Raw genomic sequence first — 15228 nt, 5'->3', positions numbered from 1 at the left:
TAAAGCATTTTAGGGATATATGTCGGGTTTTACACATTTGAAAATACTGTAAGCATGTCACTTTTACAGAATGTTTTTTTTTTCTATATTTGAAGATGAATGTGCCTACAGTGTTTTCATTCATCAGGTTATTTGTATTCTCATGACATTCAACTGATCAGTTGATTGTTCAGTCTGTCTCAATAGAGTAGTTTTCATCAGTTCATCAGACGTAGCTTGGACAGGTCTCGTCTGAGCGCTTGGTGCCAAGGTCCTAACTATTCATCCAACATGAGGAGGAGCGTATGTACAGGAAGGAATGCTTTTGTTCTTTTGTGGTGTAAAAAAGGAAGTGTCCATCAACAAATGTTAGCCATAGAATGGAATCATTCATACACCCTATCAAATCATTCCATTTTTAAAATATAACCTTTTTGAATGGCATGGTAACTAGGGCTGAAACGACGCGTCGACGTAGTCGACGTCATCGGTTACGTAAATACGTCGAGGACGTTTTTGTTCGTCGACGCGTCGCATATTTACGTCACACTACCGTCATGGCGGAGCGCAAAGCAGACGATGCGAGCGGTGCGAGCGAGGGGAAAAAAGCACGCCAAAAGTCGTCAAAAGTGTGGGAGTATTTCAATAAACGGCCTAAGAAGAAACGCTACTTTTACTCTGCTACTTTTATCTACATTCAGCTCGCTACTCACTACTAATTTTTATCGATCTGTTAATGCACGCTTTGTTTGTTTTGGTCTGTCAGACAGACCTTCATAGTGCCTGCCTTACTGGTGACGTTTCACTTCGTTCCACCAATCAGATGCAGTCACTGGTGACGTTGGACCAATCAAACAGAGCCAGGGGTCACATGACCTGACTGGCTCCGAGCTAACTTCGGGTGTTACCATTTAGTGGTCAATTGTACGGAATATGCACTGTACTGTGCAATCTACTAATAAAAGTTCCAATCAATCAATCAAAAGTGTGAAGGAAAAAAGACCCTTTTTTTATTTCAACCGTAAAGACTGACTGCACAGTTCCTGTCTTCACAATAAAAGTCCCGCTCCATCGCGCCTGCGCTTTCAAAATAAGAGTCTCCGAAAGCCAGCGCAAACAAGCTAGCAAGCTACGGAGTTTGCCGCCAATGTATTTCTTGTAAAGGGTATAAAAACGAATATGGAAGGTGGACAAATAAGATGCCAAATAACAACCACTTTCATGTGGTATTAGACAGAAAGGAGGAACTTTTTTTCTCCTCCATTTGAAAACGTGGACGTTACCAGCACTACTTCCTGATTACAATCAATGCAAGTCATCAGAATCAGGTAATACACCAACTTATATTCTTGTCTTCATGAAAGAAAGGAATCTATATGTTAAACATGCATGTATATTCATTAAAACACCTTTAACATGTAAACAAAAACGGCAAAATAAATAAATATAAATTATATACTGTATATATCAATGTATGTATATATATATATATGTGTGTGTGTGTGTGTGTGTGTGTGTGTGTGTGTATATATATATACACACACACATATATATATATATATATATATAGGATATGTGTGTGTATGTTACTCAGTACTTGAGTAGTTTTTTCACAACTTACTTTTACTCAAGTAAATATTTGGGTGACTACTCCTTACTTTTACTTGAGTAATAAATCTCTAAAGTAACAGTACTCTTACTTGAGTACAATTTCTGGCTACTCTACCCACCTCTGCTAATAATGTTGTTGTATGCACACTGTGTCGAGCGGAAATGGCCTATCATAGCAGCACAACGGCAGCGTTCTTGCCATCACCATCAACTAGTCAATCGTCCGCGTGAGTATACGTTGTCATCATTACACAAAAACATGAATGTGTCATTTGTATCTGCGTTGTAAATTCATAAACTAAAGCACCGTTTCACTCTGAGAGGAGCGTTTGGCATGCCTGTTCAGTGTTTACAAAGACGCGCTCCTCTTTAACGCTAACGTTAATTAGTTGTGCAAATACCTTTTACAACATTAACAATTACGTATACTATGTACAAACGAACAATTAACTTTCACTTTAATCATACTATCATTGTTGTGTTATTAAGCAAAATAAGCAAAAGTTTTACTTTTGTTGAAATGTTTACACTGTTGTTACAGAATATTTCGTTTTGCACTTTTTTGTATTGGATGTTTATCTTTATTTTTGCACATTTTAGCAAATAAGCAATACTTTTACTTTTGTTGAAATGTTTACACTGTTGTTACAGTATATTTCCGTTTTGCACTTTTTTGAATTGGATGTTTATCTTTATTTTTGCACATTTTAAAGCAAAATAAGCAATACTTTTACTTTTGAAATGCTTATACTATTGCAGAATATTAAGATTTGCACTGGATGTTTACTTTTATATTTGCACATTAAAAGCAAATAAGCTACTTTTAATTTTGTTAAATGTTTACATTGTTACAGAATATTTTGTCATGTTGTTGTCAATGTTGACTGAGTGGCCATACTTTTTTTTTTGTAAATAAAAGCCATGCCTTTTGAAAAAACTGGCCTACATTTATTTTTTCATCTTCATTTTAAATAAAAAAAATAATCGGTAAAAGGAAAAATAATCTATAGATTAATCGAAAAAAATAATCTATAGATTAACCGATTAATCGAAAAAATAATCTATAGATTAATCGATAGAAAAATAATCGTTAGCTGCAGCCTTAATGGTAACCCATGTATCTTGATGCATATGGATTCGTCCATCACTAAGAGATGTCCAACCCTACTATCCAGTAAGACAAAGTGAAGATTTTCAGGCTAAACTTGTAACAAACGTCCACATCAGACTTTTATACGAGTGATCCTTCACCCCTGCTTTGTTTATGGCGACTCAAAGAAAAGAGAATATGATTGACTTACCAGCTGGATCATAGTTGGCTGAAATGAAAGACAGACAAGATGACTTGGACTTTTGTCTTCACATCTCCTTTCTATGTGAGAGTGTGTGCTCTCTCTTTGAGGATCTTGGAGTGTTAGTTGGCACCTTTGCAGACTGGAGGAAAGCACCAACTCACAAAAAAAGAAGTGTGTCCCTCACCTTGTTTGTTCTTGTGACGCACGGCGACTACAACAATGATGGCGAGGATCACCGCAACGACCGCCACCGTGGCGCCGACCCACACCTTGCCTGTTGAGAGCAAAAAAGCAGGAAGAGGAAACCTGAATGAGTACTTTGCATACATGCTATCTAATGTCCAGCATTGTTCTTGTGACATGGATCAATAATGGTGGAAGTTCTGATAAAATATAGCTAATGTTCTTGATTTGAGGACGTAATAATTCAACTTAATGTGTCGAATGCAGCTGAGATAGTCTCCATCACTCCCCGCGACCCCGAGAGGGACAAGCGGTAGGAAAATGGATGGATGAAAGGGTGTCTTTCTCACCTTCATTTCTTGTGTTGCTCATGATGCTTCTTCTCTCCAGCTTGGTGACCAGGTCCTCTTTGACACCAGACAGCTGAAACACACATTCGTACTTGCCCTCTACTTCGGCCGTCACCTCCACTTTCAGATCCACGGTCATCTGGAAGGTTCCATCAGGGTTGGGCAGCATTTCTCCGTGCACCACGTTCTCCTGGAGATCCTTGCCGTCTTTCCTCCAAAACAAGGCCGCACTGCTGGGGTAGAAACCTGTCGCGAAGCAGCTGACTGGAGAGGACGGCGTCTTCTGAAGGAGAAACACTTCTGGAAGCTCTGCATGGGAAAGAGTGTAGGTTGTAATGTTACTTATGTTCCTACAGGGGGTGGGCTATCAGCGTACATCATGTGGTTTACCTGTTGTCATCAGTATGTCTTTACCAAAGTTCACATACTTTTTCAAGTTATCAACACAGATCCCAGTGTAGTACAACTTTAAGTACTCGATATGATTTCGATCATGGTCCAACTTGTGTTTCATGGGAACGGCTTGTGGTTTTGCTGCAGTCCATGTCCATGTCTTGGTGTCTAACGCTAAAAAATCTTCTCCATCATAGCTGGACTGTTCCCAACTCTTGATTTCATCCGTTTCATCATTCCATTCACAGCCTTTCATCTTCTGGTAAATGTGAAGACCTGAAAGAGTAAGACAAATTATATAAAATGGAGTAAGACCTCATCGCCATCAACCCACGTGCACACATACACACTTGTGTCTTTAAGAGGTCATACTATGATTTTAATCTACAATTCCCACACTTCCTTGTGTTCTACATAGCCTGTAATGATGGTGCGTTTTGTCAAACTTTGGATACATTTTGCTTTACAGACCAACTTAAAGCTCTTTCTGAGTGTCTCTTGAAAACAAGTCATGGTACCACACCCGATCGTGCTTTTTAAAAGTTTCTTTTTGGCGAACAAGCAGGACAACATACTGCAGTGCCACACTGTACAATGTTCCTGCTCACGTCACACAAATTAAGAAAAAAACAAACCATTAATAATAGGCTCCTGCAGCAGCTGCCAACATACAAGACAAGTGAGTTTTGATAACTTGAGCCCTCTAAGTGTCAGTCATGTGTTTTTTCTGCGTTCTTTATGGATGCCCACAGACAAGGTATCAGTTCAGTAATGTGTGTTTATTTTAGTACATCAAATATTTATTAACAAACCTTCAGTGTGGTTGAAGCACTTCTGTAATCGTTCCAAGGTGTCTTTGTCGTTCACTTCATTGTGAATACCTGAATATGTCTGCCATGTAAAGTGCTCTTGATCCACTGTTGTAAAGTTCTTCATCCATTCTTGTTTGGCTTCTGCTTTCTTTGTGTTGCTGTCATAGCGACCGATCTGAATGTCATCAAGATAAACCACGACCACATAATCTGGGAAGTTTGTAACTTGAGAGGACGCAATGTGGAAATACTTGAGCGAGTAAGTCTCTGAGAGAAAAACAAAACAAGATGAGAGTTTTATCTTTTTTTAATATCAACACTGTTCTATGAATATTTAAGTCAACTCTGTCCACAGTTAGATATTAAACGGGAACTGCACTTTTTGGGGAATTTTGCCTATTGTTCAAAATCATTATGAGAGACAAGAAGACACGTCTTTTCTTCTTTTTAAGATTTTAAACATGATAAAAAACGCTTCAGTTCAAACCCCTCTAAAACAAAAAAATAGTTTGACGGTTTTTGAATGCATTTTTTAAAGTGATTTAGAAGTAGAATGGATTTTTCCCATTAGCTGCATTGCTAGCCACCAAGAACGAGACATTTTTTACATGTTAGACTGAAAAAACAAAAACATTTTGTCTTCTTGTCTCTCATAATGATTGTGATCGATAGGCAAAATTCTAAAAAAAAAAAAAAAAAAGTGCAGTTCCCCTTTAACGTAAACACAAAAAAACTGCTTGATATCACAGAAAATACATTATTTGTATACATACGTAGGGCATATCATCGTTTATTATTGTTTATATTTATAAAAAGTGACTAAAATGCACTTGTTCATAACCACTCATGTTGAGTCAAAGTAAACAATGTCAACAATAGTCATGAAAATCAAAACAGTGTCATAATAGGTGTCAATTTATTAAATGATTTTGGAATATTAGAATGGACTTACCAGGCAGTCCGCGGTGTATTTGCACAATTAGCATCGATACCAAAAGCAAGTTCATGATCTGCTGTCACAAGTGCAGAATGAAAATATTTGTTAGTTAGCAACTTAGCGAGACAAAGAAAGTGACAAACTTACCTGGCGATTGTTGTCGTTACAACTGTACACCTGAGCAAATGACAATTCACTTCCTCAATGTGTTCACATCAGGTAATGTGATGTTACGTTGCATCATTTAGGGGAGGAGCTATAAATGATCAGAATCAGCCATCATTGGTCAAAAATGTTTAACACACAAGGAATCTGACTTGGTATGCTGTGCTCTCTTGTTCAATGTAAAACAATAATAACAATGAACTAAAAATACAAAAAAGTACTTCAATAACTAATATGTGCAAGGCATTACTTTATGTACGTGCCTCCTTGAACATACCTGGCGATTGTTGTCGTTACAACTGTACACCTGAGCAAATGACAATTCACTTCCTCAATGTGTTCACATCAGGTAATGTGATGTTGCGTTGCATCATTTTGGGGAGGAGCTATAAATGATCAGAATCAGCCATCATTGGTCAAAAATGTTTAACACACAAGGAATCTGACTTGGTATGCTGTGCTCTCTTGTTCAATGTAAAACAATAATAACAATGAACTAAAAATACAAAAAAGTACTTCAATAAGTAATATGTGCAAGGCATTACTTTATTTACGTGCCTCCTTGAACATCATGTCCAAAACTCAAGGATAGGATAGGATAGAATAGGTCTTTATTGTCATTGCACAAGTACGACGAAACTTTGTTTTCAGCACAAACCCGTTCAAGATTAGACAAACAAACAGTGTACAGGGTTACAGAACAGGAACGCTGATGGGTCGCCACAAGGCGCCCCGTAAAAGATGGGGAAAAAGGTCAAACGCTGGGGAAGGATGAGTAAAAAAATACAATGGGCTCCTAAGGGGGCCCAGTCTGGAGTGGGAAAAAAAATTTTTGAATGCATTTTTAAAGTGATTTAGAGGTAGAATGGATTATTCCCATTAGCTGCATCGCTTGCCACCAAGAACGAGACGATTTTTACATGTTAGACTGCAAAAAAAAAAAAAAAGTTGTCTTCTTGTCTCTCATGATTGTGAACGATAGGCAAAATTCTAAAAAAAAAAAAAAAAAAAAAAAAAAGTGCAGTTCCCCTTTAAAGTAAACACAAAAAAACTGCTTGATATCACAGAAAATATATTATTTGTATACATATGTAGTGCATATCATCGTTTATTATTTGTTTATATTCCCTTTAAAAAAGAAACCAAAAAAAGGGACTAAAATGCACTTGTTCATAACCACTCATGTTGAGTCAAAGTAAACAATGTCAACAATAGTCATGAAAATCAAAACAGTGTCATAATAGGTGTCAATTTATTAAATGATTTTGGAATATTAGAATGGACTTACCAGGCAGTCCGCGGTGTATTTGCACAATTAGCATCGATACCAAAAGCAAGTTCATGATCTGCTGTCACAAGTGCAGAATGAAAATATTTGTTAGTTAGCAACTTAGCGAGACAAAGAAAGTGACAAACTTACCTGGCGATTGTTGTCGTTACAACTGTACACCTGAGCAAATGACAATTCACTTCCTCAATGTGTTCACATCAGGTAATGTGATGTTGCGTTGCATCATTTTGGGGAGGAGCTATAAATGATCAGAATCAGCCATCATTGGTCAAAAATGTTTAACACACAAGGAATCTGACTTGGTATGCTGAAAACAGGAATTATTTCTGTGACCAGAATGCAATTTGTTTACAACTGAATGGAATGCTTACGCGGGGGACTATTTTGAACTGGTAGTCGTCCATCCACAGCCATCGTTCTGCCACACAATACCTCAATGCTAACGAGGGGAAATTACACTTCAACGACTGTTGTTTTGATTGATTGATTGAAACTTTTATTAGTAGATTGAACAGTGAAGTACATATTCTGTACAATTGACCACTAAATGGTAACACCCGAATATGTTTTTCAACTTGTTTAAGTCGGAGTCCATGATGCAGATATATACTATTTTCATAATACAGTCATCACACAAGTTAATCATCACAGTATATACATTTAATTATTTACATTATTTACAATCCGGGGGGTGGGATATGCGGGGGGGGTTAAGTTTGGTTGGTATCAACAATTGCATCATCAGAGAAATTGACATTGGAACAGTGTAGGTCTGACTTGGTACATACTGTATGTACAGCAAGTATTGGACACAGAGAGAGATCAGAAATTATAAGAAAAAGTGACTACATTTGATTTTTTACAATCCGAAGAGGTATGATGAGGAAGGGAGGGTGTTAGTTTAGGGTTGAAGTTGCCTGGAGGTGTTGGCTTTGACAGTGGGACGGTATAGCTCGGTTGGTAGAGTGGCCGTGCCAGCAACTTGAGGGTTGCAGGTTCGATCCCCGCCTCCGCCATCCTAGTCACTGCCGTTGTGTCCTTGGGCAAGACACTTTACCCAACTGCTTCCAGTGCCACCCACACTGGTTTAAATGTAACTTAGATATTGGGTTTCACTATGTAAAGCGCTTTATGAGTCACTTGAGAAAAAGCGCTATATAAATGTAATTCACTTCACTTCACTTCACAGTTGGGATTGCTTGTTTGCTTTAAAACGTTTTTTCTCACCACGATAGGGCGAAACCATCTTTTCCCAGGCACACCCTCCTGGTTTTTGCAGTATATATATGAGTATATATATTTGGGGTTTTGGCACCAGCCGCTGGACTATATCTGACCAATCTAAGTCTTATGAGCACGAACTGATGAAGCCTACTCGGATAAGCGGAGAAACATCTTCCAAGACAAACCAAGCAGTCCAGTTGCGAACGATTGAATGCCCTGAGACATTACTTTTATGTGCATCCTTGAACTGGTGCCCTGGTGAGCATGGCAGCCCCACGTGTCAATCAAAGTTAAGTTGCGGTTTGAACCCGCCAAATCACTTCCCATGTGAGCTAGCTGGCAACATGCCAGTTTGGCTATGACGATGACACCATTTATTGTTTAGGATTGTTTTGTGAACTGGTTTATATTTTTTCTAACACAGGAGTGTACACACCTAAAAAGGGCGGGACAAGTCACACTATCGAGTAGAAAAGAAAAACGCTGTGGACGACAGGAATGAGGAAACAACTATTGATGGGGCCAAATGTGCCAAGGTTTCAAGACTGAAGAGAAATGGAGGGGCGTTTCGCGAAGCGCATATCCAGGCATGCTTCTTTAGGGGAGGAGCCAAAAATGCTCAGACCGTAGTTGAGGGGCGCAGGGAGAAGTTCCTCCAGGGCCTATGTACTTCGGGGCTAACAACCTTCACTTTACCCGGAAGTGGGTCTTTACAGCTGAGGGCGAATGACGAGCCCGGCGGTTTGTTGCAACTTTGTGACTTTATTGGACGCAGCCATCCACCAAGCTAGAGCACCTGCACGCGCTCACTGTCGCCGCTCCCTCACTTCTCTCGCCCACTCACTCACTGACGTCACTCACCTCACATGCTGTCATATCTTAAAGGGCCACACACACACACACACACACACACACACACACACATACGCTACTCTCATAACAACTAACATGACATCATGGTGAAGTGAAGCCAGAAGTCGAGTGTCTTAACATTCTCACTACTTTTCTTTTGTCGAGCACAAAGAAAAGAACATTTTAGTTAAATGTAAGTTGTGTCTAGGATCAAAGATCCTATCTACTTAAAGTTAAAGTTAAAGTGCCATTATGTTGCAGCTATTTAAAATAGTGTTGTCAATTTGTTCTGGCCTGAAATAAATTGGCCCTTTGAAACATATCTTTGTCTTTGTGTGTTGTATGTAGACCACATTGCTTAGCAGACTTTGTGTGTTGTATGTAGACCACATGGCTTAGCAGACTTTGTGTGTTGTATGTAGACCACATTGCTTAGCAGACTTTGTGTGTTGTATGTAGACCACATGGCTTAGCAGACTTTGTGTGTTGTATGTAGACCACATGGCTTAGCAGACTTTGTGTGTTGTATGTAGACCACATTGCTTAGCAGACTTTGTGTGTTGTATGTAGACCACATTGCTTAGCAGACTTTGTGTGTTGTATGTAGACCACATTTCTTAGCAGACTTTGTGTGTTGTATGTAGACCACATTGCTTAGCAGACTTTGTGTGTTGTATGTAGACCACATGGCTTAGCAGACTTTGTGTGTTGTATGTAGACCACATGGCTTAGCAGACTTTGTGTGTTGTATGTAGACCACATTGCTTAGCAGACTTTGTGTGTTGTATGTAGACCACATTGCTTAGCAGACTTTGTGTGTTGTATGTAGACCACATTTCTTAGCAGACTTTGTGTGTTGTATGTAGACCACATTGCTTAGCAGACTTTGTGTGTTGTATGTAGACCACATGGCTTAGCAGACTTTGTGTGTTGTATGTACACTGAAAAAAAAGATTTTTTTGGCCTTGTAATTGTTACCACGGATATTAAATTACATTTTACAAGGATTTATTATTTCACTTCTTTTACTTTAAAATCTCACCTTTTATTTAATGTCTTACTTGATGGTTGTCTGTAACTTTGTATCCTCACTTTTATATGTAAATTTGATCATTCACTCCAAGTAATATTTACTTAACTAATATATTGATTTTACAACCGAATACCAGAAAGTAAAATATACTTGGGTAATAGCAGTGAAGCTCGCCACCTTGTGGCCACTCTGCGCATGCGTCAGAGGATCGTTTGCGCTTTTCCTCTCAGACATGCCCAGGGGCACCAAGTTTTCACTGGAGGACAGAAGACAGTCATTTAACAAGAAAGTTCATGGATATGGAGCCACATGGGTATGTTATATGCTTAATTAACTTTGCTTATCTGTTCAAGTCAGTGTTGGAATATGGAATAGTTAACGTTATTATTAGCTAACCCGTTTAGCCTGCCAGCTGGCTAGCTAGCTAACAACTGCAAACTTGGCATTGTGGCACGCGGCTACTTTTTTGGATGTGTTTATGGTTGCAGAATAGGAGATTTTAATTTTTACTTAACTTGTAAGGCTTCATTTATTATATATATATATATATATGTATATTTTATTTTTTATTTTTTTTATTTATATATATATATATATATAAATTTCTTTGCTCTGGAGTCGTATATATATATATATATATATACTATTTCCTAAGTAAAAGTTACAAAGAATTTCTGTGTGGAAATTGTTACCTAGCTTTTTTTAAGTAAATGGCACTCCAAATTTTTTTCAGTGTTCTTCTTCTTCTTCCTCTTCCTGTTTTACGGTGGTTGGCATCCAACTTAATGGTGCATTACCGCCACCTTCTGCTCTGGAGTGTGGGTCAGACACTTTCTTTAAGAAGTAGAAAAAGAAAACAACAGACTGCTACGCTCCCGCAAACTGTGAGGCTTTTTCGCCCTAAAAAATGGAGGATTTGATTTCTAAAAGCGGGAATTTTTCAAGACTTTCAGTCAAAGCAAGAAGTCATTAATACTGGGAGACCAACGCCAGAGCTGCCAGATTTGATTCAAACTTGTGAGGTCCGAGGACAGGAAATAACGCGTTCATTTAAAAAACATTGGTATACTGGAAAAGAATGGCTTTGTGGCTGTGCTACAAAAAAACATTTATTGCTTTCCTTACCTTTCATTTTCAACGAGTGACCGTGTTTGGACCCAAATGACATATACTGATCTGAAAAACCTGCCAAGAAGCCTCGAAAAGTATGAAAGCTCGTCTGCCCACATTCAAGGTCAGATTTATTTCAAAACGTTCAGAATATCACGTATTGATCTGGCTCTAAATGAACAACGGAGACTAAATATCAGCATCCACAATGCCAATGTAAAGGAAAATCGTGAGATATTAAAAAATCTGATAAACGCCACTTGCTTTTTGGGGAAACAGGAGCTTGCATTTCGTGGCAATTATCTCAATTGAGAAGGAGAAACCTTCAAAACTCAAAGAAAAAGAGAAAAAGGAGGACTTCTACAACAAAGTCATAGTGTTAGAATAATTATGTATAAGTTATCACACAACTCTTATGCTTAAAGGCCGTTGCTATAGTTATTATCAATTGTGCTGAAGTTGTACTTTTCTATCCGTGCAAAGGCACACAACTTGTAATCTTCCATTGCGAGTTGTCTCGTATCAGCAGTTTGTTTCCAGACCCTGCCTGCTGACAGCCAAGGACGGACATCGAGTACCTAAACGCAGATAAAACAGAGACAGAAATCACGAGTGTCAGCACATTTCCATTCTGAATAATCATGTATTGTGTCTACTGGGGCTGCTTGCATTACCACTCCCTTCAGAAGCGGCCTCAGTGATGTTAACAAGGGACCTCCCGAATAAATAGAGGAGCACGTGGGACTGTACCTTAGAGCGTAGGGTGAAACTGCAACCCAGTACGTCTCTCCACATGAGCAAAATTCAACTCTGTCTCTGCTTGATTCCTTGCTTCTTGTCTCGTTTAATAAATAGTTTGGTGTTTGAACCTGACACATAGAGATCTTCGTCCAGAAGGAAAGGCGAATGGACTTCATTTACAAGTAAAGGTAAGATTAACTGTCTAGTGCAGGGGTCCCCAAACTACGGCCTGCGGGCCCGATGCGGCCCGCATAGTCCAACATCCGGCCCGCGTGAAGTCCTAAGGTCTAAAAAAATAAAATAAATTATTATTATCATTATTATTTTTTAAATATATATATTTTTTTTTTAATCTGTCCTTTCTAATCCATTTTCCACCGCTTGTTACTCTCGGTGTCTCCTAGCCGCTCAGGCTTATCATATTGTCTAAAAATGCATTTTCCCATCGATAACGTGACATCATTGCGCTTGCGCCGCAGTGTCGGGCGAGCACGCAGCAAGTGCGCGCTCTTTCAGTCAATTAGTGCTCGAGGAATACATATATGTATATATACTGTATGTATATATATATATATATTATATATATATATATATATATATATATATATATATTATATTTACATTTGCAGCCCTCTTGGCGTCTTTACTCAATTAAACAATGCAGAACAAAAGTGATTTAAATCAAACAAATGCAAATAAACAGAAGAATGTTCGTTTGCATTTCGCATCAGAATTAGCTTCTTCTTCTTTTTTAACTCCCTTTTTATCGTTACTATGAGACGATGACGTCATCTAGCGACTTCTGGCGACTTTTACAACAGAATGAATTAAAATGAATGAAATAAGTTTATTTCGGTCATATAATCAACCATCAACCATTTTGTGTGACCTGTTTAACAGAACAGATTAGACATATTAACAATCATACACATTTACACACAAAAAGAAAAGAAAAGAAAAAGAATGACCGAAAAAGGAATAGGCTGAAGCCAAAGCTTATATTTGCCTATCCTATACATTCTCTGAACATTAGATTGCCTGGAACATCAACGTTAAAAAAATAAAATAAAATAAATGGGATGAAAGTAATTGTTACTATATTTTATAATTTTCAATTATTTCACCTTTCAAGGTTTTCTTAAACCTTAACAAAGAACTACATGTCTTCAGCTCATCACTGAGCTTGTTCCACAACAGCCAATAGCTACTCTCCTTACTGAGGAGGTCATGACACTGTTCAGCACCAGACGTCCTCCAAGCACCGCCTCACCATTTCCACCATGTGGAGCCAAATTCAAGTGAGTAAGGTTGATATTCCAATGCTTGTATTCTTCTTTAATTAGTTATTTTCTCACTAAGCAGGGTTTTACAGTATGATTGATGTTGATTATGAACGTGTTCAAACATGTACTGTCGAGTGACATTGTCTAGTTTTATGCTAGCAGTGCAGCAGCAATATTTATGTCTTCATTCAGGTAACTTTCACCCATATAACTAACTCTGTGTGTTTATTGTGTCTGCTACTAGTGATCATTTCACCCATATAACTAACTCTGTGTGTTTATTGTGCTTGTTACTAGTGATCATTTCACCCATATAACTAACTAACTGTGTTTATTGTGCTTGTTACTAGTGATCATTTCACCCATATAACTAACTCTGTGTTTATTGTGCTTGTTACTAGTGATCATTTCACCCATATAACTAACTCTGTGTTTATTGTGCTTGTTACTAGTGATCATTTCACCCATATAACTAACTAACTGTGTGTTTATTGTGTCTGCTACTAGTGATCATTTCACCCATATAACTAACTGTGTTTATTGTGTTTGCTACTAGTGAACATTTCACCCATATAACGAACTAACTCTGTGTTTATTGTGCTTGTTACTAGTGATCATTTCACCCATATAACTAACTAACTGGGTGTTTATTGTGTCTGCTACTAGTGATAATTTTACCCATATAACTAACTGTTTATTGTGCTTGTTACTCGTGATCATTTCACCCATATAACTAACTGTGTTTATTGTGCTTGCTACTAGTCATCATTTTACCCATATAACTAACTGTGTGTTTATTGTGCTTGTTACTAGTGTTAATTTCACCCATATAACTAACTGTGTTTATTGTGTCTGCTACTAGTGATTTTTTCACCCATATAACTAACTAACTGTGTGTTTATTGTGTCTGCTACTAGTGAACATTTCACCCATATAACTAACTAACTCTGTGTTTATTGTGTCTGCTACTAGTGAACATTTCACCCATATAACTAACTAACTGTGTGTTTATTGTTTCTGCTACTAGTGATCATTTCACCCATATAACCAACTGTGTGTTTATTGTGCTTGTTACTAGTGATAATTTGACCCATATAACTAGCTGTGTTTATTGTGCTTGCTACTAGTGATCATTTCACCAATATAACTAACTAACTATGTGTTTATTGTGTACTACTAATGTTCATTTCACCCATGTAACTAACTAACTGTGTGTTTATTGTTTCTGCTACTATAGTGATCATTTCACCCATATAACTAACTGTGTGTTTATTGCGCTTGTTACTAGTGATAATTTCACCCATATAACTAACTGTGTGTTTATTGTTTCTGCTACTAGTGATTATTTCACCCATATAACTGTGTGTTTATTGTGTCTGCTACTAGTGATCATTTCACCCATGTAACTAACTAACTGTGTGTTTATTGTTTCTGCTACTAGTGATCATTTCACCCATCTAACTAACTAACTGTGTGTTTATTGTGTTTGCTACTAGTGATCATTTCACCCATATAACTAACTAACTGTGTTTATTGTGTCTGCTACTAGTGATCATGTTGCCACCTGTCTTATGGCATAGTTTTAACAAGTAAATGGTCGTTTGTTTAGTATGCTAATGATCGCTAATTAGCATGTATGCTAGGTGTTTAGCTGTGGACTAGAACTTGGTCAGTCTTAGTTAAGTTGTAAGTTTACTTACTTACAGTCTTAGTTAAGTTGTAAGTTTACTTACTTACAGTCTTAGTTAAGTTGTAAGTTTACTTACTTACAGTCTTAGTTAAGTTGCATAAATGTTTATTAAGTGAATTGTGACTCCAGAATATCTACTATCTTGTTTTTCACAGACCCCAAATGAATAGAGTGGACTAACAGTTGGTAAGTTAGTTTATATTATACTGCAACAGTAGACATTATCCAGCATGTGATAGATATTATCTTAACTTACTTTATTAAACAGCATTAAATGTG

General features: G+C 37.7%; 1 protein-coding gene and 1 long non-coding RNA gene across 2 annotated transcripts in view; one reads left to right on the top strand and one right to left on the bottom strand.

Annotated features, from left to right (window-relative positions):
• The window catches only part of LOC133612392 (class I histocompatibility antigen, F10 alpha chain-like), a 91448-nt gene extending 86645 nt beyond the window's left edge, over positions 1-4803 (bottom strand). The window contains exons 1-5 of the mRNA XM_072914437.1: positions 4624-4803; positions 3809-4087; positions 3419-3727; positions 3305-3316; positions 2892-3159 (exon numbers count right to left, since the gene is read on the bottom strand). Coding sequence (XP_072770538.1) covers positions 3005-3159; positions 3305-3316; positions 3419-3727; positions 3809-4087; positions 4624-4747 — 879 coding nt within the window. The 5' untranslated portion in view covers positions 4748-4803 and the 3' untranslated portion in view covers positions 2892-3004. The remainder of the gene's footprint in view (positions 1-2891; positions 3160-3304; positions 3317-3418; positions 3728-3808; positions 4088-4623) is intronic.
• LOC133571505 (uncharacterized) overlaps positions 1-8692 on the top strand; it is a 30912-nt gene extending 22220 nt beyond the window's left edge. Inside the window, exon 7 of the long non-coding RNA XR_012050762.1 lies at positions 8665-8692. This is a non-coding gene — a long non-coding RNA (uncharacterized lncRNA). The remainder of the gene's footprint in view (positions 1-8664) is intronic.
• The last annotated feature ends 6536 nt before the right edge of the window (positions 8693-15228 follow it).

Source organism: Nerophis lumbriciformis, linkage group LG01 (genome assembly GCF_033978685.3).
Source record: "Nerophis lumbriciformis linkage group LG01, RoL_Nlum_v2.1, whole genome shotgun sequence".
NCBI classification, from domain to species: domain Eukaryota; kingdom Metazoa; phylum Chordata; class Actinopteri; order Syngnathiformes; family Syngnathidae; genus Nerophis; species Nerophis lumbriciformis.
The sequence above is the reverse complement of the archived record's forward strand: the minus strand, read 5'-3'. Positions and strand labels throughout refer to the sequence as shown.